This window comes from Phocoena phocoena, chromosome 13 (assembly GCF_963924675.1).
Source record: "Phocoena phocoena chromosome 13, mPhoPho1.1, whole genome shotgun sequence".
NCBI lineage: Eukaryota > Metazoa > Chordata > Mammalia > Artiodactyla > Phocoenidae > Phocoena > Phocoena phocoena.
In genome coordinates, this window is record NC_089231.1 from 23,241,297 (window position 1) to 23,264,945 (window position 23,649).

The 23,649-nt window shown below is 36.5% G+C and overlaps 1 protein-coding gene across 1 annotated transcript in view; it reads right to left on the bottom strand.

The window, feature by feature from the left end:
* The window catches only part of ME2 (malic enzyme 2), a 53,722-nt gene continuing 30,073 nt past the window's right edge, over window positions 1-23,649 (bottom strand). The window contains exons 8-16 of the mRNA XM_065889389.1: window positions 22,329-22,438; window positions 22,136-22,233; window positions 21,725-21,838; window positions 19,115-19,229; window positions 16,315-16,457; window positions 10,524-10,626; window positions 3,597-3,667; window positions 3,000-3,098; window positions 1-447 (exon numbers count right to left, since the gene is read on the bottom strand). Coding sequence (XP_065745461.1) covers window positions 280-447; window positions 3,000-3,098; window positions 3,597-3,667; window positions 10,524-10,626; window positions 16,315-16,457; window positions 19,115-19,229; window positions 21,725-21,838; window positions 22,136-22,233; window positions 22,329-22,438 — 1,021 coding nt within the window. The 3' untranslated portion in view covers window positions 1-279. The remainder of the gene's footprint in view (window positions 448-2,999; window positions 3,099-3,596; window positions 3,668-10,523; window positions 10,627-16,314; window positions 16,458-19,114; window positions 19,230-21,724; window positions 21,839-22,135; window positions 22,234-22,328; window positions 22,439-23,649) is intronic.

The window sequence follows — 23,649 nt, forward strand, 5'->3', positions numbered from 1 at the left end:
GACATTCGCAAGTACCTTTTTAATATCTCTGATGTGGTATGACCTACAAATCAGAATGAAAGCATTATGGTCATCTGATTTCAGGGTGCAGGTGGGCATTAACAATGTAGTCAACAGGTCCATCCTGTACAGACAGAAGTGGAGATTCATGGGAAAAAATAAGCAAAGTGGTAGGGGAGAATAAAACACAGAAAAACCCATAAATTTGAGAACGTCCTCTCTTTTTGTCTGAAGAAAGGAGTCCCTGAAGCATGGAAAGTGTTTATCAGTGGTGTGCTTCTATTCCGTTGTTGGTGGAGGGCGTGACGCAGGCTCTGGCCAATCGTACACATCCGGCAGCAGGGAATCGTATTCACTTCGCCATATTCTTTCTCGAATGTATCTGGTCTTGTCCTCAGGTTCTGGGTATCGGAAAGCCATTTTATTAGCATATAGATATTCTGTAACCTGAAAAATAAAAAAGATTACTGTGTAGACTCTGAGTATTAACCCATTTAAGAGAAAATGTATTATTAAAACACAAAGTAATGAATTTGGAAGAATGGCGTTTTTTTATAATAAAAAATAACATTACTTTGACTCACTTCAAGACATTCACATACTATTAAAAGGTAAAAACATCTGCAGTCTCACCATAAGTTCAATGTGTTTTAAAGTGACTTTAAAGTCCCCCCCCCGAATTATTATCAGCATTTCCTTAATACTTCAATAATTTTAAGCTCTACTGTGTGTTGGTCCAGCAGACCTACTTGGTAGCCTGCCCCACCTGTGTCCCTCCCCACCGCCCTGCTGAGACTGTGTGTAGGAGACTCTACTTCCTAGTCATAGGTGGCTGGACTAGGGTGAAAATCTAACCCAAAGTTAGCCAGATGTTTTTCCTCTAGAATTTGAATTAAAAGACATAGAAATTATTATAAATCAGGTGTTGGACACTAGAACTATAAGGTCAAGTAAAGTTAGGGCTAGAACCTATACATGGCAACTCACCACCACCATCACTGAGTGCCAGGCATGTTCTATGTGCTTTACGTGGGTATCTCATTTAATCCTCCCAAGAACTCTAGGACATAAGTACTATTATTATTCTCATTTTATACATGAGAACACCAAAGTTTGAGGAGTTTAAGTAACTTGCCCAAGCTATTTAAAGTGAGAACTGTTGTTTCAAACCCAAAGCATTCTGATTCTAGGTCCCAGATCCTAAACAGTTAAGCTAGGTTACTTCCCACCTAAACTGGCTTGAATGAATTTCTGATCTTTGTGGCAAGCCACACACAATGACTGGTGGTGAAGATAAAGCCTGTGACTCTCTGTTTTGATGTAAGATGGGGTAGTATGAAGAGCTTCCTCACAGGGTAGCATGGTGCCTGTCATCTAGTTAAGTTCTCAAGTTATGGTTTAATTTTAACTTTAAAACAATGCAGTGATACGTGGTAAAAAAAAAAAAAAAATCAAACAATTACGTCTTTCTCCTCCTCTAATTACCATTCCAAGGGAATTAGATAGTTCCCTTGGAACTAATTCCAAGGGAATTAGATAGACCAAGATGGTCCTTGGTCTTAGGAGTTCAACCTCACTCTATTTTGAGACAGAATTCCCTTGAACAACACGGGTTTGAACTGTGCAGGTCCACTTATATGTGAATTTCTTTCACTAAATATGTACTACGTGATCCCCAGTTGGTTGAATCTGTGGATGCGGAACCTCGGAAAACTGAGGGCCAACAGTAAAGCTATATGTAGATTTTCGACTGCACAGAGGGTGGGTCATTAACTTCTGCATTGTTCAAGGGTCAGCTGTATTGCCCAGTCTGTTGTAGGAAACATATCTGTACCCACAGAGAAGGCTGGGGGCAAGGCCTGAGATGGGAGGGAGTCCTCCTTGATCAAGCAGGCATGTGGCAGGTGACCGGTGACTATATGGGGCTGCCCAGTGGCTGTGGGTGGTGCTGGGCGACAGATACACAGCACTGTCTGCTCACCTGATCCCGTGGCTCCTAAAAAGGAAAGCCTCAGGACACCGGAGAAGGAGGGGGAAGAAAGACGACCTGGGGGCTCTGCTCCTATACCAACCCCAGCACAGATCTCCGTCTATTTCCCCATGTACTACCTTTCATGCGGACACACCAGTAATCTAACCAACTGATACATCCCAAATCTGTCCCACCTGTAATATCCTGTAATTCTCAAGTTGAACTCTATTCATCCTAATTCTGGGCTCTAAATTCTTCAGTTGTTTTACAATAGTAAGGTATTCTGGGGCTTCCCTGGTGGCGCAGTGGTTGAGAGTCCGCCTGCCGATGCAGGGGACGCGGGTTCGTGCCCCGGTCCGGGAAGATCCCACATGCCGTGGAGCGGCTAGGCCTGTGAGCCAAGGCTGCTGAGCCTGTGCGTCCGGAGCCTGTGCTCCGCAACGGGAGAGGCCACAACGTGAAAGGCCCGCGTACCGCAAAAAAAAAAAATCATTTGGCAATGTATATCGGAGGCCTTAGCATGTTAATCCTTTTGTTCTTAGGATTAGAAATTTATCTTAAGAAAAAAACAATCACAAATGCACATAAAGACTTATCTGAGGATGTTCACTACAATATTATTTCTAACAAAACGAAAGATGCTTAAATGTCCCCCAAAATAGAGAAATGGTTAAGCAAACTATGATATAACAAAGAGAATTCCATGAAGCATTAGTGATCATGAGAATTATTATTGATTTACCTGGGGGAAGGCTTACAATATATTAAGTGGAAAAAACCGCAGTGAGAAACCAATTTTTAAAACAGGCACAGGTGACTGCATGTGTGTGCGTTTTTATTATGTGTTTGGGAAGAAAAAACAATAGAAGGCAACAAATGTGAGTTATATTCTGTAGTAAGAATATGAGCAACCTAAAATTTCTTTGCACCCTCTAAATGTTTCTGATTTTTCTCTAATGAACTTGTGTTACTTGCATGAAGAAAACACCATTAAAATTTATGTGAAGAGGTATAAATTATTACTTACTTTAATAGCAATGTTAATAGAAACTTCCTGAATATTAGCAAGTGGCGGGTAAAGTCTCCCCTGAGCTAGCTCTTTATCGGTCAATTGATTTGTCAGAGCCTGAAGAGGAAAAAAGAGAACTTTACTTTTGTTTGCTTAAATAACAGAATAATAAGGACTAATAAAATGGGGAAAGGGTTGGGGGAGCAGAGAATAATACAGGTAACATGTTTTCCTTATTTCTAGCAGGAATACACTTAAACCACTGCAGAAGTTAAAACCGTTTACCACTAAACAGTAAAGAAATAACCGGATTTAAAGACTTTTAAAAAAATCAGATTTAAAGACATTTTATCTATGCTGTCACAAAACATACTTTCAGATATATGTAATACTGGTACAGTATTTATGAAAGGATTCATAGCTTACAATCCAACACTGGAAAAATGATAAATTAATTTTATGCAAAAGTAGAAGGTAAATCAAAAAAGCAACGGATGAGTAACTTCCTTTCCACTCATAAGGCAGATTTAACCCATTCTCTCTCTGTTTTTAAGATCCATTCAGCTTTATAATTCATCCTTTATAAAATAACCAAACAATATTTAAAACATTTACCTTTGCAGCCTCTAGGAAAACATGGTCACTAATATGCCGGGTGTTACAGAGAATAACAGCTAAAGCCACACCTGGAATACATTTTATATAGTTTACTTAGTAAAGTCACTTCCAATTATGAAAGTAGCCAAATAAATTCCTAGATTTAAAGCAAATTAATGGTAACCCACCCCTACCCCAAACAGCCCCTTCAAACAATGAAGCAGGCAAGATAAATCTGAGCACTAAAATTAAGTGATCTTTAACTGTTATAATTCTTACTTATTAGAAGAAACAATTTTAGAAATATCAAATGGCTTTTCTCAATTTAGTTTTCACATTTATCAAAATTACAAATGCATACAATTCATCAACAGTTGTTACAAAAACATAAATTCCCGGGACTTCACTGGTGGTCCAGTGGTTAAGAATCCGCCTTCTAATGCAGGGGATGGGGGTTCAATCCCTGGTTGGGGAACTAAGATCCCACAATCTGCGGGGCAACTAGGCCCACGCAACCGCAACTACTGAGCCCACGCGCCACAACTAGAGAAAGCCATGCGCCACAAGGAAGAGCCCGTGTGCTGCAACTAAGACCCAACGCAGCCCAAAATACATAAATATTTAAAAAAAAATGTTGATACTGACTTAAAAAAAATCAATTCCCAGTCCATCTCTAATCCTCCATTTCTTGCTCTAGAGAAGTAACTACTTTTAATTCTTTTAGCTGATTATTTTAGTATTTCTCTCTCTCACAGCTTGCTTCTATTTCTTCTGATTGACTTTGAGTTTTGGAGATCACCGACTCCTTCCTGTTGGAAATAAGTATTTAGCTTTCTTGCACATTTCCAGCCCTCTTACCAATATAGTTAGAGCATAATTTTGGTTGAATCAGTGTTTATATTATTACGACTTCATAAGTGCTCTTCACAGCTGAGCCGTGTATTAACATTATATCCTAACTTTTCCTCTTCTGCCTTTTTGTTTTCCCTAAGGTTATTGTCCTGCTTTTTCCTTTGATTTTTCGGTACTTAAAATTATTTCATGCTGAGACACTTATTCATTTCGTTGTCTAAATCATCTAGTAATTTCAGCTATTTCACATTTCTCTAATTTCATCCTCGAGAATAAATCTCTGCTGAAACTCCAATCTGGCTTGGTTGCTCTCCATTCCAGATATGGAGCTATCATCCTAGAAACTCTCTTCATCTTCATGGGGATTCCCTTTGCTTCTAAGTTGAGTCCATTTCCTAAATCTCACTTCTTCCTAGTATTTTTGTTACTCCATTTTTTGGGTAGGATATATTCTCCAGTAGTTTTCTGAAAAACAGTGCATAGGAGATAACATATCTGGAAATCTTGCATTTTTGAAGAGCCCCCGCCAGCACCCCAACACACACACACACACACACACACACACACACACACACACACTCACGTTTTTACTACCTTCCACTTTATTTGATAGTTTGTCTGGGTTTAAAATTCTAATTTGGAAATAATTTTCCTTAAGAATTGTAAGGCATTATTTCAATACCTCACAGCTTCCAGCATTGTTGGTGAGAGGTCTGGTGCCAATTTGACTCCAGATCCTTTTTCAACGATTATCTTTTTGTTGCATCTCTGGAAGTAGGTAGGATCTTTTTTTGTACCTAATGTTCTGTAATTTCACAATGTGTGCCTTGAGGTGCATTACTTTCGCCCACCATATTTGGCACTTGGTAGGTGGGCCCTTCCTATCTGGAAATTGGGTCTTGCAATTTGGGGAAATGTTCATGAAGTCGTTGATAATTTCCTTCCCTCCACTTTTCTGTTCTCTCTCCCTGAAATTTCTACTTTCTGATATTGCACCTCCTGGACTAGTCCTCTAATTTTCTTGTCTTTATTTTCCATCCTCTGATCTTTGCTCTATTTCCAGATGACTTCTTCAACTTTTTCTTATAATCCTCCTACCAAACTTTTCATTTTCCAGAGCTCATTTTTGTTTTCGAATTTTTTAAAAAATAAAATTCTGTCTTGTGTCTGGAATATTTGTCTCCATGAGGATACTGATAGTTTTTTTTTTTTTTTTTTTAACATTCCATTTCCCCACATAATCTGTTTTTTCCTAAACGGCTTTTTTCTGTTTGTCTATTTAGTTTCTTTTATGAAATAAATTGTTCATGTAAGGGATTTTCCTTAAAATCCCTTCCTTTGAGTGTTTCTCATATGTAAGGAACTTAAAAAATTGATCGCTATGAGCATGAATACGGCAAACTCTATTCGGGGTTTCACACTATTCAAAGAGTATCCCAGCAGTCTTTGGCCAGAGTGGGGAAGTATGGTAACTCAGTTACTCAGGGATGGGAAGAGGATCACGGTGGTTAATAGCTTCATTATTTTAACCCAGCCTCTAGATAATTTTTTTTTTTAAGTTGAATATTCGTTCCATCTACGTTTAATGTAGTTAATTAAATGTTTGGGGCAAAATCTATTGTCTTCTTACGTTTATCTATTCCATATTCCCTTTCCTATTCTTTCTTGCCTTTTGGATTAAAAAAAAAGTCATTTCATTTCCTCCCCTAATATTCTCTTATCATAGTTTGGAAGTTCTTCTAGTCTTCTAGTGGTTATCTTAAAATTTATAACATGCATTCTGATCAAAGTTTCATGTTAATTTTTAGTTTGCCCTCCTGCCAGACAATGGAAGTTAGGATCTCCTAACAGTTTAACTCTATGTAACCAATAAGCTATTATTATTGTGCCTTTTAATTTTGTCTCTATATCTTTCAAAATCCCATGTCATTATTGTTTTGCCCTACACATAAAACGTTCCTTTTGTTTAACTCAAATATTCACAACTTTCTTTGCTCTTCATTCTTTCCTACATCTCTGAGCTTCTAGCTGGGATTGTCTTTTGCCTAAGGAATACTCTTTATAATTTACTTTCCTTTCTTACATGTCCGCAGATGGTGAATCCTCTTTTTTTCCTCTTCTGAAAATATCTTCATTTTGTTTTAATCCTTGAAGGGGCTTTTCACTGTGTAATGAGCTCTAGCTTCACAAGTATTTTGTAGAGCCACTCACACAGGTCACTCCATTGTCTTCTGGCCTCTTGTTGCTGCTGAGAAGTCAGTTGGCCTGACAATTATTCCTTTGAAGGAAGTCTGTTTGCTCTGGCTGAATTCACAGTCTTCTCTTTGTTGTTGTTTTCTGAAGCCTCACAAGGATGTTACTGGATGTAGATTTCTTTTTACTTATCCCATGTGGATTTCACTGAGCTTCCTGAATATTGTGTAGTGATGTCATCTGTCAGTTCTCAGCCATGAGGCCTGTAAATATTGCCTCTGCTTTACTTACTCTCATCTTTCTCTGGGACCTCAATTAAATGTATATCAATTAATGGTATATATCTGTTTTTCCATATTTCCCCCCTTTTTTGGTCTCTGGATCCTTTCTTCTGGCTTATCTTCCAGTTTATTAATTTCCTTTGGTCTAATCTGTTGTAAGCCTCATTCACTGAGTTCTTAATTTATTGTATTTTTCAATTGTAGAATTTAGTGTTACTTGGCTGAATTTTTCAAGCTTGGCTTTTATCCCATACACATAATAAGCGTATTTGTTTCACAGCACTTGTCTGATACTTAGAGTTCCAGAGTTTTCTTTTTGTTGTATCTGCTACTTTTGGCTTGTGTTGGCTTGTCTCTTTATGTGCTTCATTATCTTTTATTTCTTAACTAGGGTTGTATTTGAAAATTTATTTGTAAAAGTACTTGAGGAATAGGATAGTGTTATCTTGTACCAGAGAAGACTTCTGCTTGCTTCTGCCAGGCACTTGTGGGCACTGGTAGGCCAAAACAAAGGCTTGAGGTTTTCCAGATCACCTCAAGTGCAAACTATACCCACACTCCAAGGTACAGTCCTTTAAGGTTTCAGCCCAAAGTGGGAGGTGGCTCACTAGCATCCCATCCTTTACAGGTGCCAGACTCCCAACTCTTGACCTCTCTCCATGAAAAGCACAGCTTTACCTCTAAGTCACTTCTTCCTGATTAGGAAGGCTCTGGCCCTTTTAGGTTTTAATTGTGTTGTTCATCCAGGTATAATTGCTGGAGTAGGTAATTCAAACATTTCCAAAGCCTTGAGTTTTTAACTGCTTTTTGATCATTCTTTTGGCCAATGCTGTTTTTAAGCCCATTTTGACCTCTGCTACCAAGTCATTCTTTTGTCTATATTTATAGTCCTAATAACTGTTATTAATAAAGTTAGAACATTGAAATGTTATATAAAAGTAATCAACTGCCAAATTCTCCGTTAGTCAAATACGATATTAAAAGTGGCTTTGTTAAAATCAGCAGAGAAGTATTATTTTCACGGTCTTTATGCCAGAGAAATACTGTCAGATGGAACAGACTGATTTTGAACATTATCAAGTTCTACAAGGGGATCATCAGTGATGGCAGAGTTTCTGTTACAGATGCTAGATCTCAAGAGACAAGCAGAGCAGAACTCTACACAACCACTCTGCTGGGAGGAAAAGGAGGAAAGTGCACTAGAAAAAGGACGAAAGTGCACTAGGATGTTCACAGGCCCAAAATCTTTATTTTAACAACAGTTATAATAACGTGCTTCCTTGATGCCAGCCTATGTGTGCTATAAATATGTCCTAAAATCTTAGAGCCTGTGGTCAGTTATTCAGGGAGAGGCCCACAAGGAGAAAGACACAAGTACAAAGGAAATTCATGCCAAATCACTATTTTACTCCACATAATTCTTTCATTAAAATGAATAAACTAAGGATTACCAGAAACTTCTGGAAAATAAACAGCACAAAGGAAGAAATATTTAAAAGAATCGTAATAACAAACAGCACAAAGGAAGAAATATTTAAAAGAATCGTAATAACTCTCAGGAGAGATCCGAAAGGATGCTGCAAGCTTAAAAAAAAGTGGCTATTAAAAAGTTATTCTATGACAAGAAAAGGTATTGACAGTAAAAAATAATATTTGAACCTACTGAGTTGATGGTATGATATTAAGCAATTATTATTTATTCCCTTTGGTGTGATACCACTATTATGGTTATGTTTAATTTTTTTAAAATTATTTTTTTTAGTGACACATACTGAAGCACTTACTAATGAAATTATATGATGTCTCTGACTTGCTTTAAAATAACCCAGTGAAGGTGGAGTGGGTGGGAGTATAGATTAAATAACACTGTTTACAAATTGATAACTGCCAAAAAGTGGGAGAATGGAACGTGGGATTTCATTCTTCCCTCTACTTTTGTATATGTTTGAAATTTTCAATAAAAAAAGACTGTTGAAACAAAACATACACTAGAAGTGCTAAAAAAAAAAAGGAAAAAGGAAACCAAAACAGATACAGATAAATTAACAAACACCACAGAAATCCCCCATATTAAAGAACAAAAAAGGTAAGAGGCGAAAATATGAATAAAAGTTACAAGTCAGGGCAACAGAGGGATTTGACCATGGTCTAACACAAGTTCCATAAGGGAAAAACAGAAATAATGAAAGGAAAGAAATAAGGGGGGGGAAAGACAGAACAAAAAGTCCTTTGGAAAAGAAAATATAGTGAATTGGCCCACCTGCAGACATGCATGATAGAAATAAAGCCCAAACCTGGATGCATCCCACTAATATTTCAGAGATCTAAAGATAAATAAAACACTGAAACATTTTTAGGGAGACAAAGCTAGTAGGTATAAAGGAATGAGAATCTCATTGACACCAGATTTCTCATCAGCAACCCTGGCCACTGAAAGTGAACGGAGAAGTGTTTCCAAAGGTCTGACAAAAATGACTTTGAATCTACAAATCTCTACCCAACCAAACCATCAAGCGAGAGAACAAAATAAAGACATTCTCAGATACATAAAAACTCAGTTTTCATCCATGCTTCATAAAAAAACTTATTCAAAGATGTATTCCAGGAAAATGAGACCAACACAAAGAGGAAGAGTGTACATGGGCAAGAGAGAAGCACCACAGAAATGATTTGCTGTGGGGCAGGATCAGGATGAAATGAAGGAAGCTGGCAAGAAATTAGAGGAGGATTCATTATACTTGACACTTAAAAGACTTTGAGTGTCAAAAATTTTGTTGATCTAGAATTGCAGGTTCTAATGTATTTATCAAACCACACTCTTGTTTAGACATGAATAACATATAATCATGTAATTTCAGAATCAATCCAGAGACAAAACATGGAAAACAACCAGAACACAATGTAAGTTTCAAAAGTTCTCTGCAATGTAGAAATACCAACCATAGTTGAGAGATAAAATAAGAAGAGATAAGAAAGCTAAATACCAGATTTTTTTTTTTCATTTTTACTGTGGCAAGCTAATAAAAACTGTCTTAAATTGCTTACAAAAGCTCTTTATTATATAGAGATAAAGGTAACTACCAGGAAAACTAAAAGTAGTAATAGAAATTGACAGGTAGAGAGATAAAGCAAGGTATTAGGAGGTATTAGGTATTACGTATGGACTATTACTTAGATTTCACAGTTGGAAGTTCACACATACAGTCTAGAGTTGGAAGAATCAAGATAAGGGAGAAGTGTGCCAGTCATGATGGTAACCATCAGAAAAACTCAAAGGAAACCACAGTGGTTATAGCTGATAAGTATGATAAGGAGGTACGAAGGGGAGATAGAGAGGTTAAATAATTTTTTAACATTCTGTTCCTTTTGCATTTTTATGAACCATGTACTACTTTATTTCTATAATAAAAACAAATTTAATGAACGGTATGAATAAATAAATTTTTAGGGGAAATAGAGCAAGTTGGATTTGCTGAATTCCTTGAGTTTTCCTGTACATTCATAGCAAAATCCTGTAAATACCATTGTTTTTTAAATCTTAAATTCTAAAGAATTTCATAAGGAATTTCAATGTAGTTATTAATGATTATTCTATAACATAAATAATGGTGGCATTTACCTGGAAAAATATATACATTGTTTCCTTGACCTGGTATAAAGACTTGACCATCACTGAGTTTCACTGGCTCAAATGGACTGCCACTGGCAAACAAACACCTTCCCTGTTGAGAAATGAAATAACCTCAATTTTGTTACTTTATGTGGACTAGAAAATTGAGGTGAATTAAAACAAAATTAAACCCTGTAGTAGACCAATATACTACTTGCAAAACAGGCATAATTTACTATAAAACATAATCCTCTCATTCAAATCCTTATTAGAATAAGGTTTGTTTTATGCATAGCAAGCATTCAAAGTTGAAAAAGTCCATTAATAAATTCTTTAAAACCTGACACTTCTATTTCCTTTAAAACTTAACAAATGTAGACGGCAAAAAAATATCATCCCTAATAATAAAGACTGCTATAAACATCTGTGAATGAGGGGAAAACATCAAAAATTAAACTGCTACCATTTACTGTACATCTGCTGTTTCTGGCTCTGTACCAGGTGCTTTATATGTGTTAACTCAGTTAATTTAGCCCACATAGAAGGCTTATGAGATTATCATCTCCATTTCACTAATATATATATTTTAAAAATCTCAGAAATCAAAGGCTTAAATATTTCCAAGTACTTTGTAAAAAGTCACACATCACAACTGTAGCAGTTAAACTTGAATCCAGATTTTTATAACTCTAAAACCCATGGTTTTCTATTATGCTACAATGCCCCCTAGATAGGCAGTTTATAGAACAGACATATGGTATAACCACAGTCACTCCAGAAAAACATGGCATGTTGTCTTGTTAAAGAAAAGGAAGTCTCCAAATTTGTTGTATCCACCAATTTTAGTACTGTGCTCTATAATAGCATATAATACATTTTACTAGCACCTTCAATATTTCTAAGAGAATTTGGTGCCCATGGAATTGAAAAGTACCTGAAGGTTAATTTATAAATCCTTTATATATAATTTTCCCCCACAAATTCCATCTGTCGCACCCCTACCTGACCAAAAAAAAAAAGGCAAGAAAACAATAGTTTTCAAACAGGATAACTTATCTTGGAATACTTGAAGTATAACTAAAGGAAGTCATGTTTAAACAGCTACTTAGATGAAGTTAAAAGGTGATTCACAGAAAGCTGAACTATCTCCACACAGTAGGATGCACAAAATGACATGACACCTAAACATTTGACAGTTATTTTAGTGTTTATAATGCTTTATATTTCCCCTACATCTACAGATGTGTATTATAGCAAGAGTGATTATTCTTTGAAATATAGTAGACCCTTGGCATTAGTGGATTTAGCACTCAAGAATTTGACCCTTTGGACAACCTGAAGATCTACCATGTGTAGTAATTATTACTTTTACAAGACATACTTTCAATTTCAAAATGATCTCAGGTTTATGTGTAGAAGCAAGTCAACTGTGCCAGTGGTGGGCCCAGGTGAGTGTCTTGGACCTACAACTCCAGAAAGCTATAGAATTTTCTACAGATAGTTATTACCATTCTCTACCTGTTCTAAGCCTAGCTTTATTTGTGACAAAAATTTTGTTTCTTTGAAGATCATGGTTAATGCCATACAAGTTACCACAATGTATATAATAATATAGATTATTTTTGTGCCACCATTAATTTTAATAGATTTATAAAGTGGATTATACAATATAGCTCTTTATGGGGAAAATGTTATATCCTCATGATATCAGTAAATTTGGAGATTTAGAAAGATCTTGGGCATCTTCTCTAGAATGGCAAGATTCAACAGCAGTTCATCTTCTCCAGCCCATTTTTTTTTAAACATCTTTATTGGAGTATAATTGCTTTACAATGTCGTATTAGTTTCTGCTGTCTAACAAAGTGAATCATCTATATGTATGTATACATATATCCCCATATCCTCCCCCTCTTGTGTCCCCCTCCCTAATCCACCCCTCTAGGTGGTCACAACAGGCCATCTTTTTTATTTTTTAATTCTTCTTCTTTCATAATCAACCTATAACTTAAATGTGGCAAGACCTTAATGATAACAGTATTCTCATTCTGAAGCCCAGGTTAGCCTATTCTTTGTTCTTTGAGCAACTGGCCATTAAAATATAAAAACACTTTTTTTTAAACGCATTTTTCTCCCTAAGCAGCAGAGGGTGTTAGACTAGCACTGAGACATCCCTCCACCAAAAACAACAAAAGGACACTTAAAATTTTAGCAGTAACTACAAATACATACATTTATGCCGTTATTTTATGTAACACTAAGAAAAAAATTATGTTAAATTAAACTATGACACAATGCTTTTTTACCATTTTTAAGAGATAACACAATTTCAAAGTTATAAAAATTGTGAGAAAATTTGCATCTCAGAACTGATACAGTGTGTCAAACTGGTTTCCTTGAGGAATTTTTATTCATTCAAACGGTGTACATCTATTACAATAACATTTATTCAAAAAATAAAATTCTTAAATGTTTGAAGTCTCCTACTGATATACTACTACTGCCCAAAACATTTAAATTTTTTATATTTTGGAAATGCCAAGACCCATAATACATGGAGTATATTTATCAACTAGTCTTTGTGTAAGACTAAGATTTAATTTGGGGGCAAAAACCGTTAGTGTTAAGTAGTAAAGACAGGTGAAGAGGATGAGCAATCAAGCTAATAGTAATACAACTCTTTGATAAAGAAGTAAGACAGTATACTAAAGAGACTGATTTTTTTTTTTAATATATCTGTATGCTGACTTTGGGGATGAGTTCAAAAGAAAAGATTTCAATAATTATTAGAAGTTTCAGTAATTATTATAACTGTTGGAAGCAAATTTATTTTGACTAACACAAAGTGGCAATATAGAAACAAAAGGAATTCTGAGAGGATATATGTGTCAAAATAAAATTTGTAACAATGAGAAAAAAAATAATGCTAAATATATCAAGAGCGTGAATATTAAGTTCAAAAAGTTCTGAGAGTTCTACTTTGGCAATAGTCTTCTAGGTTGTTTCACACCAATTCTCCCTCTGGTAACAATGAGAAAAACTGGATAAAATATATTAAAAATATGTTTTAAGGAAGCGGGAGTGCTACCAAGATAGGGAGAGCTTGGAGGTGGAGACAGTCAATATCCAAAAAAAGAGGAAAGCAAGGTATTTGGGCCCAGCATTTGAAGCTTTCCTCCTTCAGGTGAGTGATTTCAAAAGGAAAATCTGTGGCTGAGTGCCGGAACACTGAAGTTATCAGGAGTCCCGTGATGACAGAGAGAGAAAAAGTATACTTCAGAGACCACTACGGGTGAGGGGTGCTAATAAATACCCCAGGGTTGGGCTTCCCTGATGGCGCAGTGGTTGAGAGTCCGCCTGCCGATGCAGGGGACGCGGGTTCGTGCCCCAGTCCGGGAAGATCCCACATGCCGCGGAGCGGCTGGCCCGTGAGCCATGGCCGCTGAGCCTGCCCGTCCGGAGCCTGTGCTCCGCAACGGGAGAGGCCACAACAGTGAGAGGCCCGCGTAACACAAAAAAAAAAAAAAAAAAATACCCCAAGGTTTTTGATTCATACCCAAGAGAAAACGTAAACTGTGGAAACAGATGAGGCCTCCCATGGACCACATCCTGCTGAATTACATGGAGCTGCCCCAGACTAACAGCCTCCAAAAGGAAAGGCAAAGCTTCTATGGAGGAAGGTAACTTCATTCCGAGCCTCAAATTATTGCTACTATCCTTCATCCACACTACCTAGCACTCAATAAGGAAGTGAAAGAAGTAAAACTAGGTTTACAAAAAGACAAGAACTGGATAACCAAGAAGAAAGACAGATAATAGAAGTGGACTCAGAGAGTGAGATATTTGTTACTATCAGACATTAACCTTAATTATGATTCATATATTCAAGAAATTGAATGACAAGACAAAATTTTAGCAGAGAACTGAAAGCTATACAAAAGAATCAAATAAGTAATTAAAAATATTGTTAAAATTGTGAGGTGTGATAATACTGTGATTGTATTTTTAAAAGAATCCTTAACTTTTGAGAGATACACTGTAATATTTATAATAAAATGATATGTCTGAGACTGGCTTCAAAATCTAAGGTGAGTAGGATGTAGAAGAAACAAGATTGGCAATAAGTTGATCACTTTTGAAGCAGGGTATTGGTACATGGGAGTTAATTATACTGTTCTTTCTACTTTTGTATATCTTGAAATTTTCCATAATAAAATACTTTTAATAGAGACAAAAACATTTATAAAATTTATTAATTTTTCTCAAGGGTATGACCTAACAATTACTACTCCTATATATCACTGTAAACAAGGCTTTAAAAATCACTTCCTAAACAGCAAAGATTTACTGTATAGCACAGGGAACTATATTCTACATCTTGTAATAACCTATAATGGAAACAAATACAAAAAAATGAAAAAGTATATAACCGAATCACTTTGCTATATACCTGAAACTTAACACAACACTGTAACCAACTTAAAAGAAAAAAATCACTTCCTAGAGTCACTTAAAGATCACTTGCAAGAACAATACAGGAATTGATTACATTGTGGAGATTACAAATATATCTCTATAGAACAGTAAGGGAAAAAGAACTGTCCTAACGGTATACAAGCAGATACTTTTACCTGGGATATAACCCAGTGGCAGTGTCAAAGAATTCAAAAGAGCTAAATTTTAAACAATTTAGATGAAAGTAAAAATTTGTTCCAGAGAGCTGTCACATGACTTAAAAGAATGGCCCTATGATGGTGAAGATACATGTGAAGAAGGTAAAAACAATTATTTCATGACATGTGAGGGCAAGAAAGTAGTATTTATAAATTGATTATTTCTATAATACGTGATTTTAAGTCTGTGATGCTAAATTAATGAATTATGGAAAGAATGAAATAAAATTCCACAAGTGAAAAATACAATAAAATTAAGAACCTAACAACAGATTTAGCACAGCTGAAAAGAGAATACGCAAACTGGAAGATAAGTCCAAAGAAAATCACAGGATTGAAACACAGAGAACAAACAGGATGGTATACATAGAAAATAGTGAAAGAGACATATTAGATATGGTGAAAAAGTCTTGACATTCACATAACTGAAGTCCTACAAGAGAAGAGACAGAATGTGTCCAAAAAGACATTAAGCCACAGATTCAGGAGCTCTACAGTCCTCAGGTGGAATAAATACAAAGAAAACCACACCTAAGTCCATAGTAGAAAAACTGCTTAAAACTGAAGACAAAATGGTCTATCAAAAAGAAAAGAGAAGTCAGAAAACAGAAGAACGATACATTCAAAGTTCTGAAATAAAGTATCTACCAACTCTGACTTACATGCAGAGTGAAACAATATCCTTCAAAATGAAGGCAAAATAAAGAAATTATCAAGAGAATTCATCAGACCCACACTTAAAGTAAGTTCTTCTGGTAGAAGAAATAATCCTAGATAGAAGCACAGGTATGCATGAAGGACACAATGGCAATAGAAAATATTAAAATGTAGGTAAATCTAAATGAATAATTTTTGTTTAAAACAAAAAGAATGTCTTTGGGGATTTAAAATACAGAGAGAATTAAAATGCATAACAATAGCACAAAAGGCCTGAGGGTGTTAAAATGGATATATAAAGTAACTGCTTTCCAGAATTGATACAAGCAATAATTTACATCAGAATTTGATGATCCATGGATACATGCTGTAATCTCTAGAGCAACCATAAGAAGAATTATTCAGGAATGTATAACTAATAGGCTAATAGAGAGAAAATAACAGACATAACCAATTCATACTATTATTAATACCTCTGTAAGTGTATATGCTTCTTCAGCTGTGCACTCAGCTTGTGCTGTAGGATTACTTAATGCAAATATTATAGGCCTCTCATTGATATCAGCCATGGCTTTGATTACACCAGGAGTGAAAAGTCGGCCAGCTCCTGCAACTCCTGTAATAAAATAAGGGGGGGAAAAAAACGAACTTCATTACAAGTAAAACATAGCCTTCTCATCAATAGCATTTCTATAATAACACAACAAAAGCACAGGTAAAGATAAGACCTGTGCTTATCCCATTACAAAGATAAGATTTTGTATTGCTGAGATAATTCCAATCTTAAATCTGAAAAGAGAAACAATAAAATGTTAAAATTTTTCACTTAATATTTATTGTCTACCCCAGATATAGTAAATTGTGGACAATAAAAAGAGTATAAGACTACCTCCATCATGTAGTTGTTGTCTAACACAGGGGTCCCCAACCCCGAGGCCACGGACTGGTACCAGTCTGTGGCCTGTTAGGAACCGGGCCGCACATCAGGAGGTGAGCGGCGGGTGAGGGAGCGAAGCTTCCTCTGCATTTACAGCCGTTCCCCACTGCTCGCATTACCACCTGAGCTTTGCCTCCTGTCAGCATTACGGTGAGCTGTATAATTATTTCATTATATATTACAATGTAATATAATAGAAATAAAGTGCACGATAAATGTGATACGCTTGAATCACCCCAAAACCATCCCCTCCCTGGTCTGTGGAAAAATTATCTTCCATGACACCGGTTCCTAGTGCTAAAAAGGTTGGGGACCACTGGTCTAACAGGCATAGAGCTTCAGCTTTTTTTTTTCCCTTTAACTTTTTATTTTATATTGGAGTATAGCTGATTAGCAATGTTGCGATAGTTTCAGGTGCACAGAGAGCTTCAGTTTTACAAGGTAAAAAGAGTTCTGGAGATTGGTTGCACAGCAATGTGAATGCACTTAACACTACCTCCCTGTACACTCAGAAATGGTTATGGCAAATTTTATGTTATGTGTATTTTACCACAATTAAAAAAATTGTTTTAATTAAAAACTTGCACCTCAAATGTTAACTTGTTAAACTCTGTGGTATTCATTATAAAATAACAGGAGTTCAGAAGTGATAAAAGATCTTCTTGACTAAAGCAATCCACTTTCTTTTTTTTTTTTTTTTTTTTTGTGGTACGCAGGCCTCTCACTGTTGTGGCCTCTCCCGTTGCGGAGCACAGGCTCCGGACGCACAGGCTCAGTGGCCATGGCTCACGGGCCCAGCCGCTCCACGGTGTTGTGGGATCTTCCCGGACCGGGGCAAGAACCCGTGTCTCCTGCATCAGCAGGCGGACTCTCAACTACTGCGCCACCAGGGAAGCCCCACAATCCACTTTCTTGATAGAGTTCAGTTTAATGACCTTTTAATAAGCCCCTACAATGTCTGAGACACTGTATTAGGCCATTAGGATATAAAAATGAACATAATGCAGGCAGCTTATAGTTGAGAGAAAGAACAACAGAGTAAACAGAAAATCAGAAAACCTGTAACAGGTGCTAAGCATGCAGTGCATAGAAGCACAGCATGAAGGAAGAATACTTAGCCCATGGTGGGAATCCGGGGATGACCAAGCAATGCCTCGGCTGAGTGCTTACACAGTTCATCCAATAAGACTTACATTCAACAGTCAAAGAAATTTTAAATTCCATTTTATAAACTGATATGTAATAGAGAAAAATACTGATCTGGAGACCAAAGTTTTAGTGCTTGCTCGGTCACTACTGGCTATATGAAATATTCACAAATGTTGGGCAATTTGCTTAACATCTCTGTGCTTGTTTTTCTCATGTAAAAAAGGAACTTCTACTCAGTGTTTCCCCATGTGGAGGTATGTGGACATAGTCTTAGGAATCCATGAGTTCTAAAAGAATTAAACATTTTTTTCTTTTTGTTTCCTTGACCCTCCAGGGACTGAGTCAATGGACAGACTCTTAGGTTTCCATACTGAGTTTTGAGAGAGACACACTTGCAATCTTTAAGATTACTTCTCACTCTAAAAAATTATGAGTTCTAATCAGTGAAGAAGCTAATACAGACATCCTTTTCCTAACCATAAAGACTGTTTGAGACTTAAAACAGTAAGTTTACTATTTAACATTTCACAGAGCTCCTCCAAGAAATTGGCAACATTACAAGAAAAATGATAGCTTCAAATCTTACAGCTATATAGGAAATGAAAGAGTCCCTCTTTTAAAGACTTTTACATTTTCTGCTCTGAACTTAATGCCATGTTGCATAGTCTGATGTCAGCTAGGCAACGCCTGACTCTTAAAACATACCAAAGGCTTACAGCTTTGTTGCCAGTGAAAATCTTTAACTCTGCATAGGATTTTCTTGGTCTGTCAAATAACCTTGGTCTTTTTCAGGTTTTGAGCCCACCAGTCATACCAACTCTAAAAGCAAAGCATGATCAATCACACAGCTTCTAGAAGTTAAAAGTACAAGCAACATCCATTAACAAAACTTTACACACTGTATCTAAAAGCTACCACCTACAACACAGGGAACATAGCCAATATTTTATAATAACCATAAACAGAGTATAACCTTTAAAAATTGTGAATCACTACATTTACACCTGTCACTTATATGATATTGCACATCAGATATACTTCAATTTAAGAAAAGCTATCATAGAAAACATTATATATGCGGAAAGCTAGGTAAAATCTGTCATTTCACTTTGAGTAATCCTGCATGGAAGTTATGACTGGCATTACACAGGTAAGTAACAGAATGACTTGACAACAACTTTACTTACCAATTATAGCTGAAGGCTTAAGTATATTTACTGCATCTTCAAAAGTATCAGGTACGCTCTCTGGGGCTAAGTGAGCAAATGGTTCCTGATGACTGTCTATTGTAGCTTTCCGCCCCTGAATTTTTAGATAAAATACAGTTTTTTAGTAATTGCTTATTAAGGATTAATTGAAAAGACATCATTATAAGTCACATATTGTTTCTACAATAAGAATATCTTTTCATTTTCATGTACCTTTCTTTTTTTTTTTTTTTTTTTTTTGCGGGCCTCTCACTGCTGTGGCCTCTCCCGTTGTGGAGCACAAGCTCCGAACGCACAGGCTCAGCGGCCATGGCTCACAGGCCCAGCCGCTCCGCGGCATGTGGGACACGAACCCGTGTCCCCTGCATCGGCAGGCGGACTCTCAACCACTGCACCACCAGGGAAGTCCAATGTACCTTTCTTTTTAACCCGTATCTTCCAATCCTATCTTCATATTGCTCATAAACCCAAATATAAAACACAAATCAAATTCCATTATAACCAGAAACTTTACTAATCCCTCTCAGAAACTCATTTACTCTGTGAAGTCCTCCTAAATCCAACAGGGCACAAAGGCCCACAATCCCTTATCTGGGCTAGCTGTGTTTTAAAATTCAGAATTTCATATTTTAGAACTGTCTTATGATAATATATCACAAATACCCTCGCAACGGGCACTCCACAACTGAACAGAACTTATGAATAGTCACACCAAGTACAAAAGGTGAAGATTAGAAATACCCTCTTTGGTCTTGCTACCAAAGTTAGTAGGTAAGTTCAGGTCTGTCAGATTTATAACCAAATGAATTTGAAGAAAAACTCAGGGATTTCAGAGTTCTTAGGATTTCAGATAGACATCATGGACTTACACTACCAAAAGTTCAGAAACAAGAGGAAAGGGGAATTTTGGTTCAAGATAGCTGAATGAAGGAACACACTTTCCTCACCAAATCCCAGGTCAAAAACTGTAAAAATTAACTCCTTAGTAGTGTCACAAGGGCAGGAGATATACCACACTAGAACAATGAAGAATTTCTCAACAATGTAAAGCAGACAAAAACATGTGGAATGCAAAAACCAACCAGGCTGAGAAATCCTTATTTTGTTAAAAGAGAAGACCTCCCATGCAACGGTGACTTTTTCCATCAGAACTTCAGAATAACCCCAGGTAAGGACCAGCAGGGGCTGGGAAAAGTAGCACACCATCATCACTTGTTTGGGAAATAATTAAATGAGTGAAATACAGCCTCAACAGATCCAAGTTCTCAGAACAGTGGTTTCACATGCCTGCTCCCAGGAAGACCACAGTTCTTCCATGAGGGCTTCAACAGGAAACTCTCAGTCTCAGAAAGGAGGGCAGTGTTTTGGGTCCTCAGGAGAGATATGAAGCCTAAAACTCATCTTAAAAGAAAAATATACCTTGAACTTGCAGATGCACAGGGTTTCTTCTCACTTGTATTCATTCTAAACTAGACTCATTACAAATATGATAAAGAATCACAAAACATTTATAAAAACCAACATCACAAAAAGAAACACCAACATAATTGCGTACTAGTAAAAACAGATACACCTCCCAATAGCCTTCCAAGTACAATGTCTTGTAATCCTTGTATCTTACATACAAGCAAATATGGCAGTTACAGCTTTGGGAGGCGGCACAGTTGAATGATTAAGAGCATAGGATTCACAGTCAGGCTACCTGGGTGTGAATCCTACCTCCATCACTTGTAAGGTGATGATCTTGGAAAAGTGAGCTGGCCTTTTTAAACCTCTTTCCCTCATTTGTAAAATTTCACTGAATTTTTGATAAGATCAAATGAGACTTTTAAAAAAACTTTAAATGAGATAATACCTGTAAAGTCTTATCACAATGTCTGGTACATTTTTAAACGCTTAAAAAAATTAGTTATAATTTAAGCATTCAAGATTTTTCATTCACATACTTTAATTTTTCATTTCATTTTTTGTACTAATAGAATACTGGTACTAATTAAGAAAAGATTTCAGAACTGGAGCAAAGTACACTAACATAAGCTTGCCCAAAGATGTAGACGACAAGTAACCTCTATCTCAATATATATGGCAAAAATACAACAGCATTGTGTACTGGATAAGTTCATCTATGAGACATTTTACCTACATTTCAATGTGTTACACAGTATAAGATATAAGGCATTTCTTAAGCTACTAAAAATGGCAATCAATGATAGGAAGGCAGGTAGGTCCAAAGGATACCAAGTTGATCTGGGATAAAACTCTTTATTATCCATCATTTGACCTTAGGAATATGTGCCTTTTTCTGGGGAAAAGGTCCTTAGATTTCCATGAGATTGCTACAAGAGATTATGATCTCCAAAGGGTTAAAGAATTTCTGCTCAAATATCAGATGTCCTGCTAATGATTTAATTAGAAACTTCTGAATTCCTATGAAAAACCACTAGGTTTTAGACGGGTCAAGAGTCAGAGAATAAAGCAAGAAAGAATAAGTCTGGTGCCAACACAGAGATTATGATTTGAATATGAAAAAAAACTAAACATATCACTATAACAACATTCTTTTGCTTCTCCAAATTTTAAATACCTTACCTTAAATAACAAACCGAATTTGTCAACCATCCAAATTTTCTTTTGCGCCTCTTCTTCTGAGAGGCCATTTTCCACCATAGCCATAACTATAAGATTTGCAATTCCAAGAGCAGCCTGTGCAACAAAACATAAATTTTAAAAAACAAGGACTAGAGTATGACGCCATATTAAATTACTTTATTTATGAGAATTATATGTTATGAGAAATATTGGGTCTATTCTTCCCTTACAAAGCACACAAAGCTTGATTCTTTGCGATATTCTTTCCAAACATTTAAAATTACCTATTCACAACACTGATCTTGAATTCACACCCTCTATCTCAACAAAATTATAAGTTCATTATACCCCATTTTCCAATTCTAAAGGAGAGTGTTGGTTTTCAATCCTAAAAGCTTATAGGAACTTTACCTCTCCTGCTCCAAGAAATAAGATTCTGTGTTCTGAGATCGATTTACCAATGACTTTTTGGGCTGCAAGCAGACCAGCTAGAGCAACTGCAGCCGTCCCTGTAAGACAAGTAAAACATTGTGATGTAAAAAGTAGGCACATTAAAAAAAATTTTAAGTAGGAATCAAAAACCTAAGGTTTTCTTTTGCTTTACCTTGAATATCATCATTGAAGGTACAGTATTTTTCTCGATATTTTCTCAAGAACCTGAATGCATTATGATTTCCAAAGTCTTCAAACTGAATAAGTGTGTTCTGTCCATATCTAAAAACAGCAAAGCCCATAATAGTTGTGTTGAAAATACCACTTTTAAACAGCTTTCCTGTCTAATAGTCCTTATGATCACATTTTAAAATAATGTACAAAGTTAGTTCGTTTAAGGCCATCTGGCAATTTTCAGAGTCTGTGAAAGACTAGAACGCAAAATGTAGAAAAATCTATTACTCATTCAGAAAAATGTATGGGGTTCTTAAAATGAAGGTAGCAGTATGATGGACCTATGGGATATTAATCTGCATAAACTATTACCAAGTGCCTAGGAGGGTGTCCAGCACACGTAAGCACAAGTAACTTCCTAAAAAGCAAGAGATTTTGTCTCTGAGTCTCAAAAAGTATATATTTGATATGTGAATTTTCATTACGCTCACAGTTAAACAGCAACACAGGCAAGTATATATTAAATAAGAGGTTAAAGAATAATTGCTGTATGAGTTGACTGGCATGCAGAAAAAGATATCAATCATCTTGGTGGGGTGGAGTAAGGGAAGGCTTGAAAAGGAGGTGGGACTTTATTTGGGTCCTGAAAGAACAACAAAAAGTAAAGCGGTAGAAAGAAAAACAAGGTGTATTTTGCTGACCCTGAATTTTCAACAGTCTGGCTATATATTTCAGGGTCTATATGAAAGTATAAGGGAGAAGTTGGTTAAGGTAGGTTGGAGCCAGATAACGGAGAACATTGAATGCAAAATTAGGGAATGGGGACTTTATTCCGTATCTGATCTAGAATCACTGAAGGCTAGAGAAGGGAAGAATTCATCTGAGACTCCCTTTAGGAAGGATAAACCTGCCAGTGATACACAGCATATATCAACCTGGGGAGAGATGAGAAAGAAGGAAAAATAGCTAGACAGCTAGAGGACGACAAGAAGATCTGAAGCAGAAGCCACAGGAAGTGAAAGGGACAATCAGCAGACATCAGAATGAACAAAAAGAAGTTGACAATGAGGACCACCTGGGAAGTGAGAGAGATGCTGGATGACTAAGAGATACTATCTGATTGTCCAAGGTAAGGAAATGAGGGGAAGGGGAGGAGATGGCAATTTTGGGGAAGATAAAAAGTTTAGTTTTAGATATGTCAACTTTGATTCTGAAAAGGAGTTAATTTTTGTGGTACACGGGCCTCTCACTGTTGTGGCCTCTCTCATTGCGGAGTACAGGCTCCGGACGCGCAGGCTCAGCGGCCATGGCTCACGGGC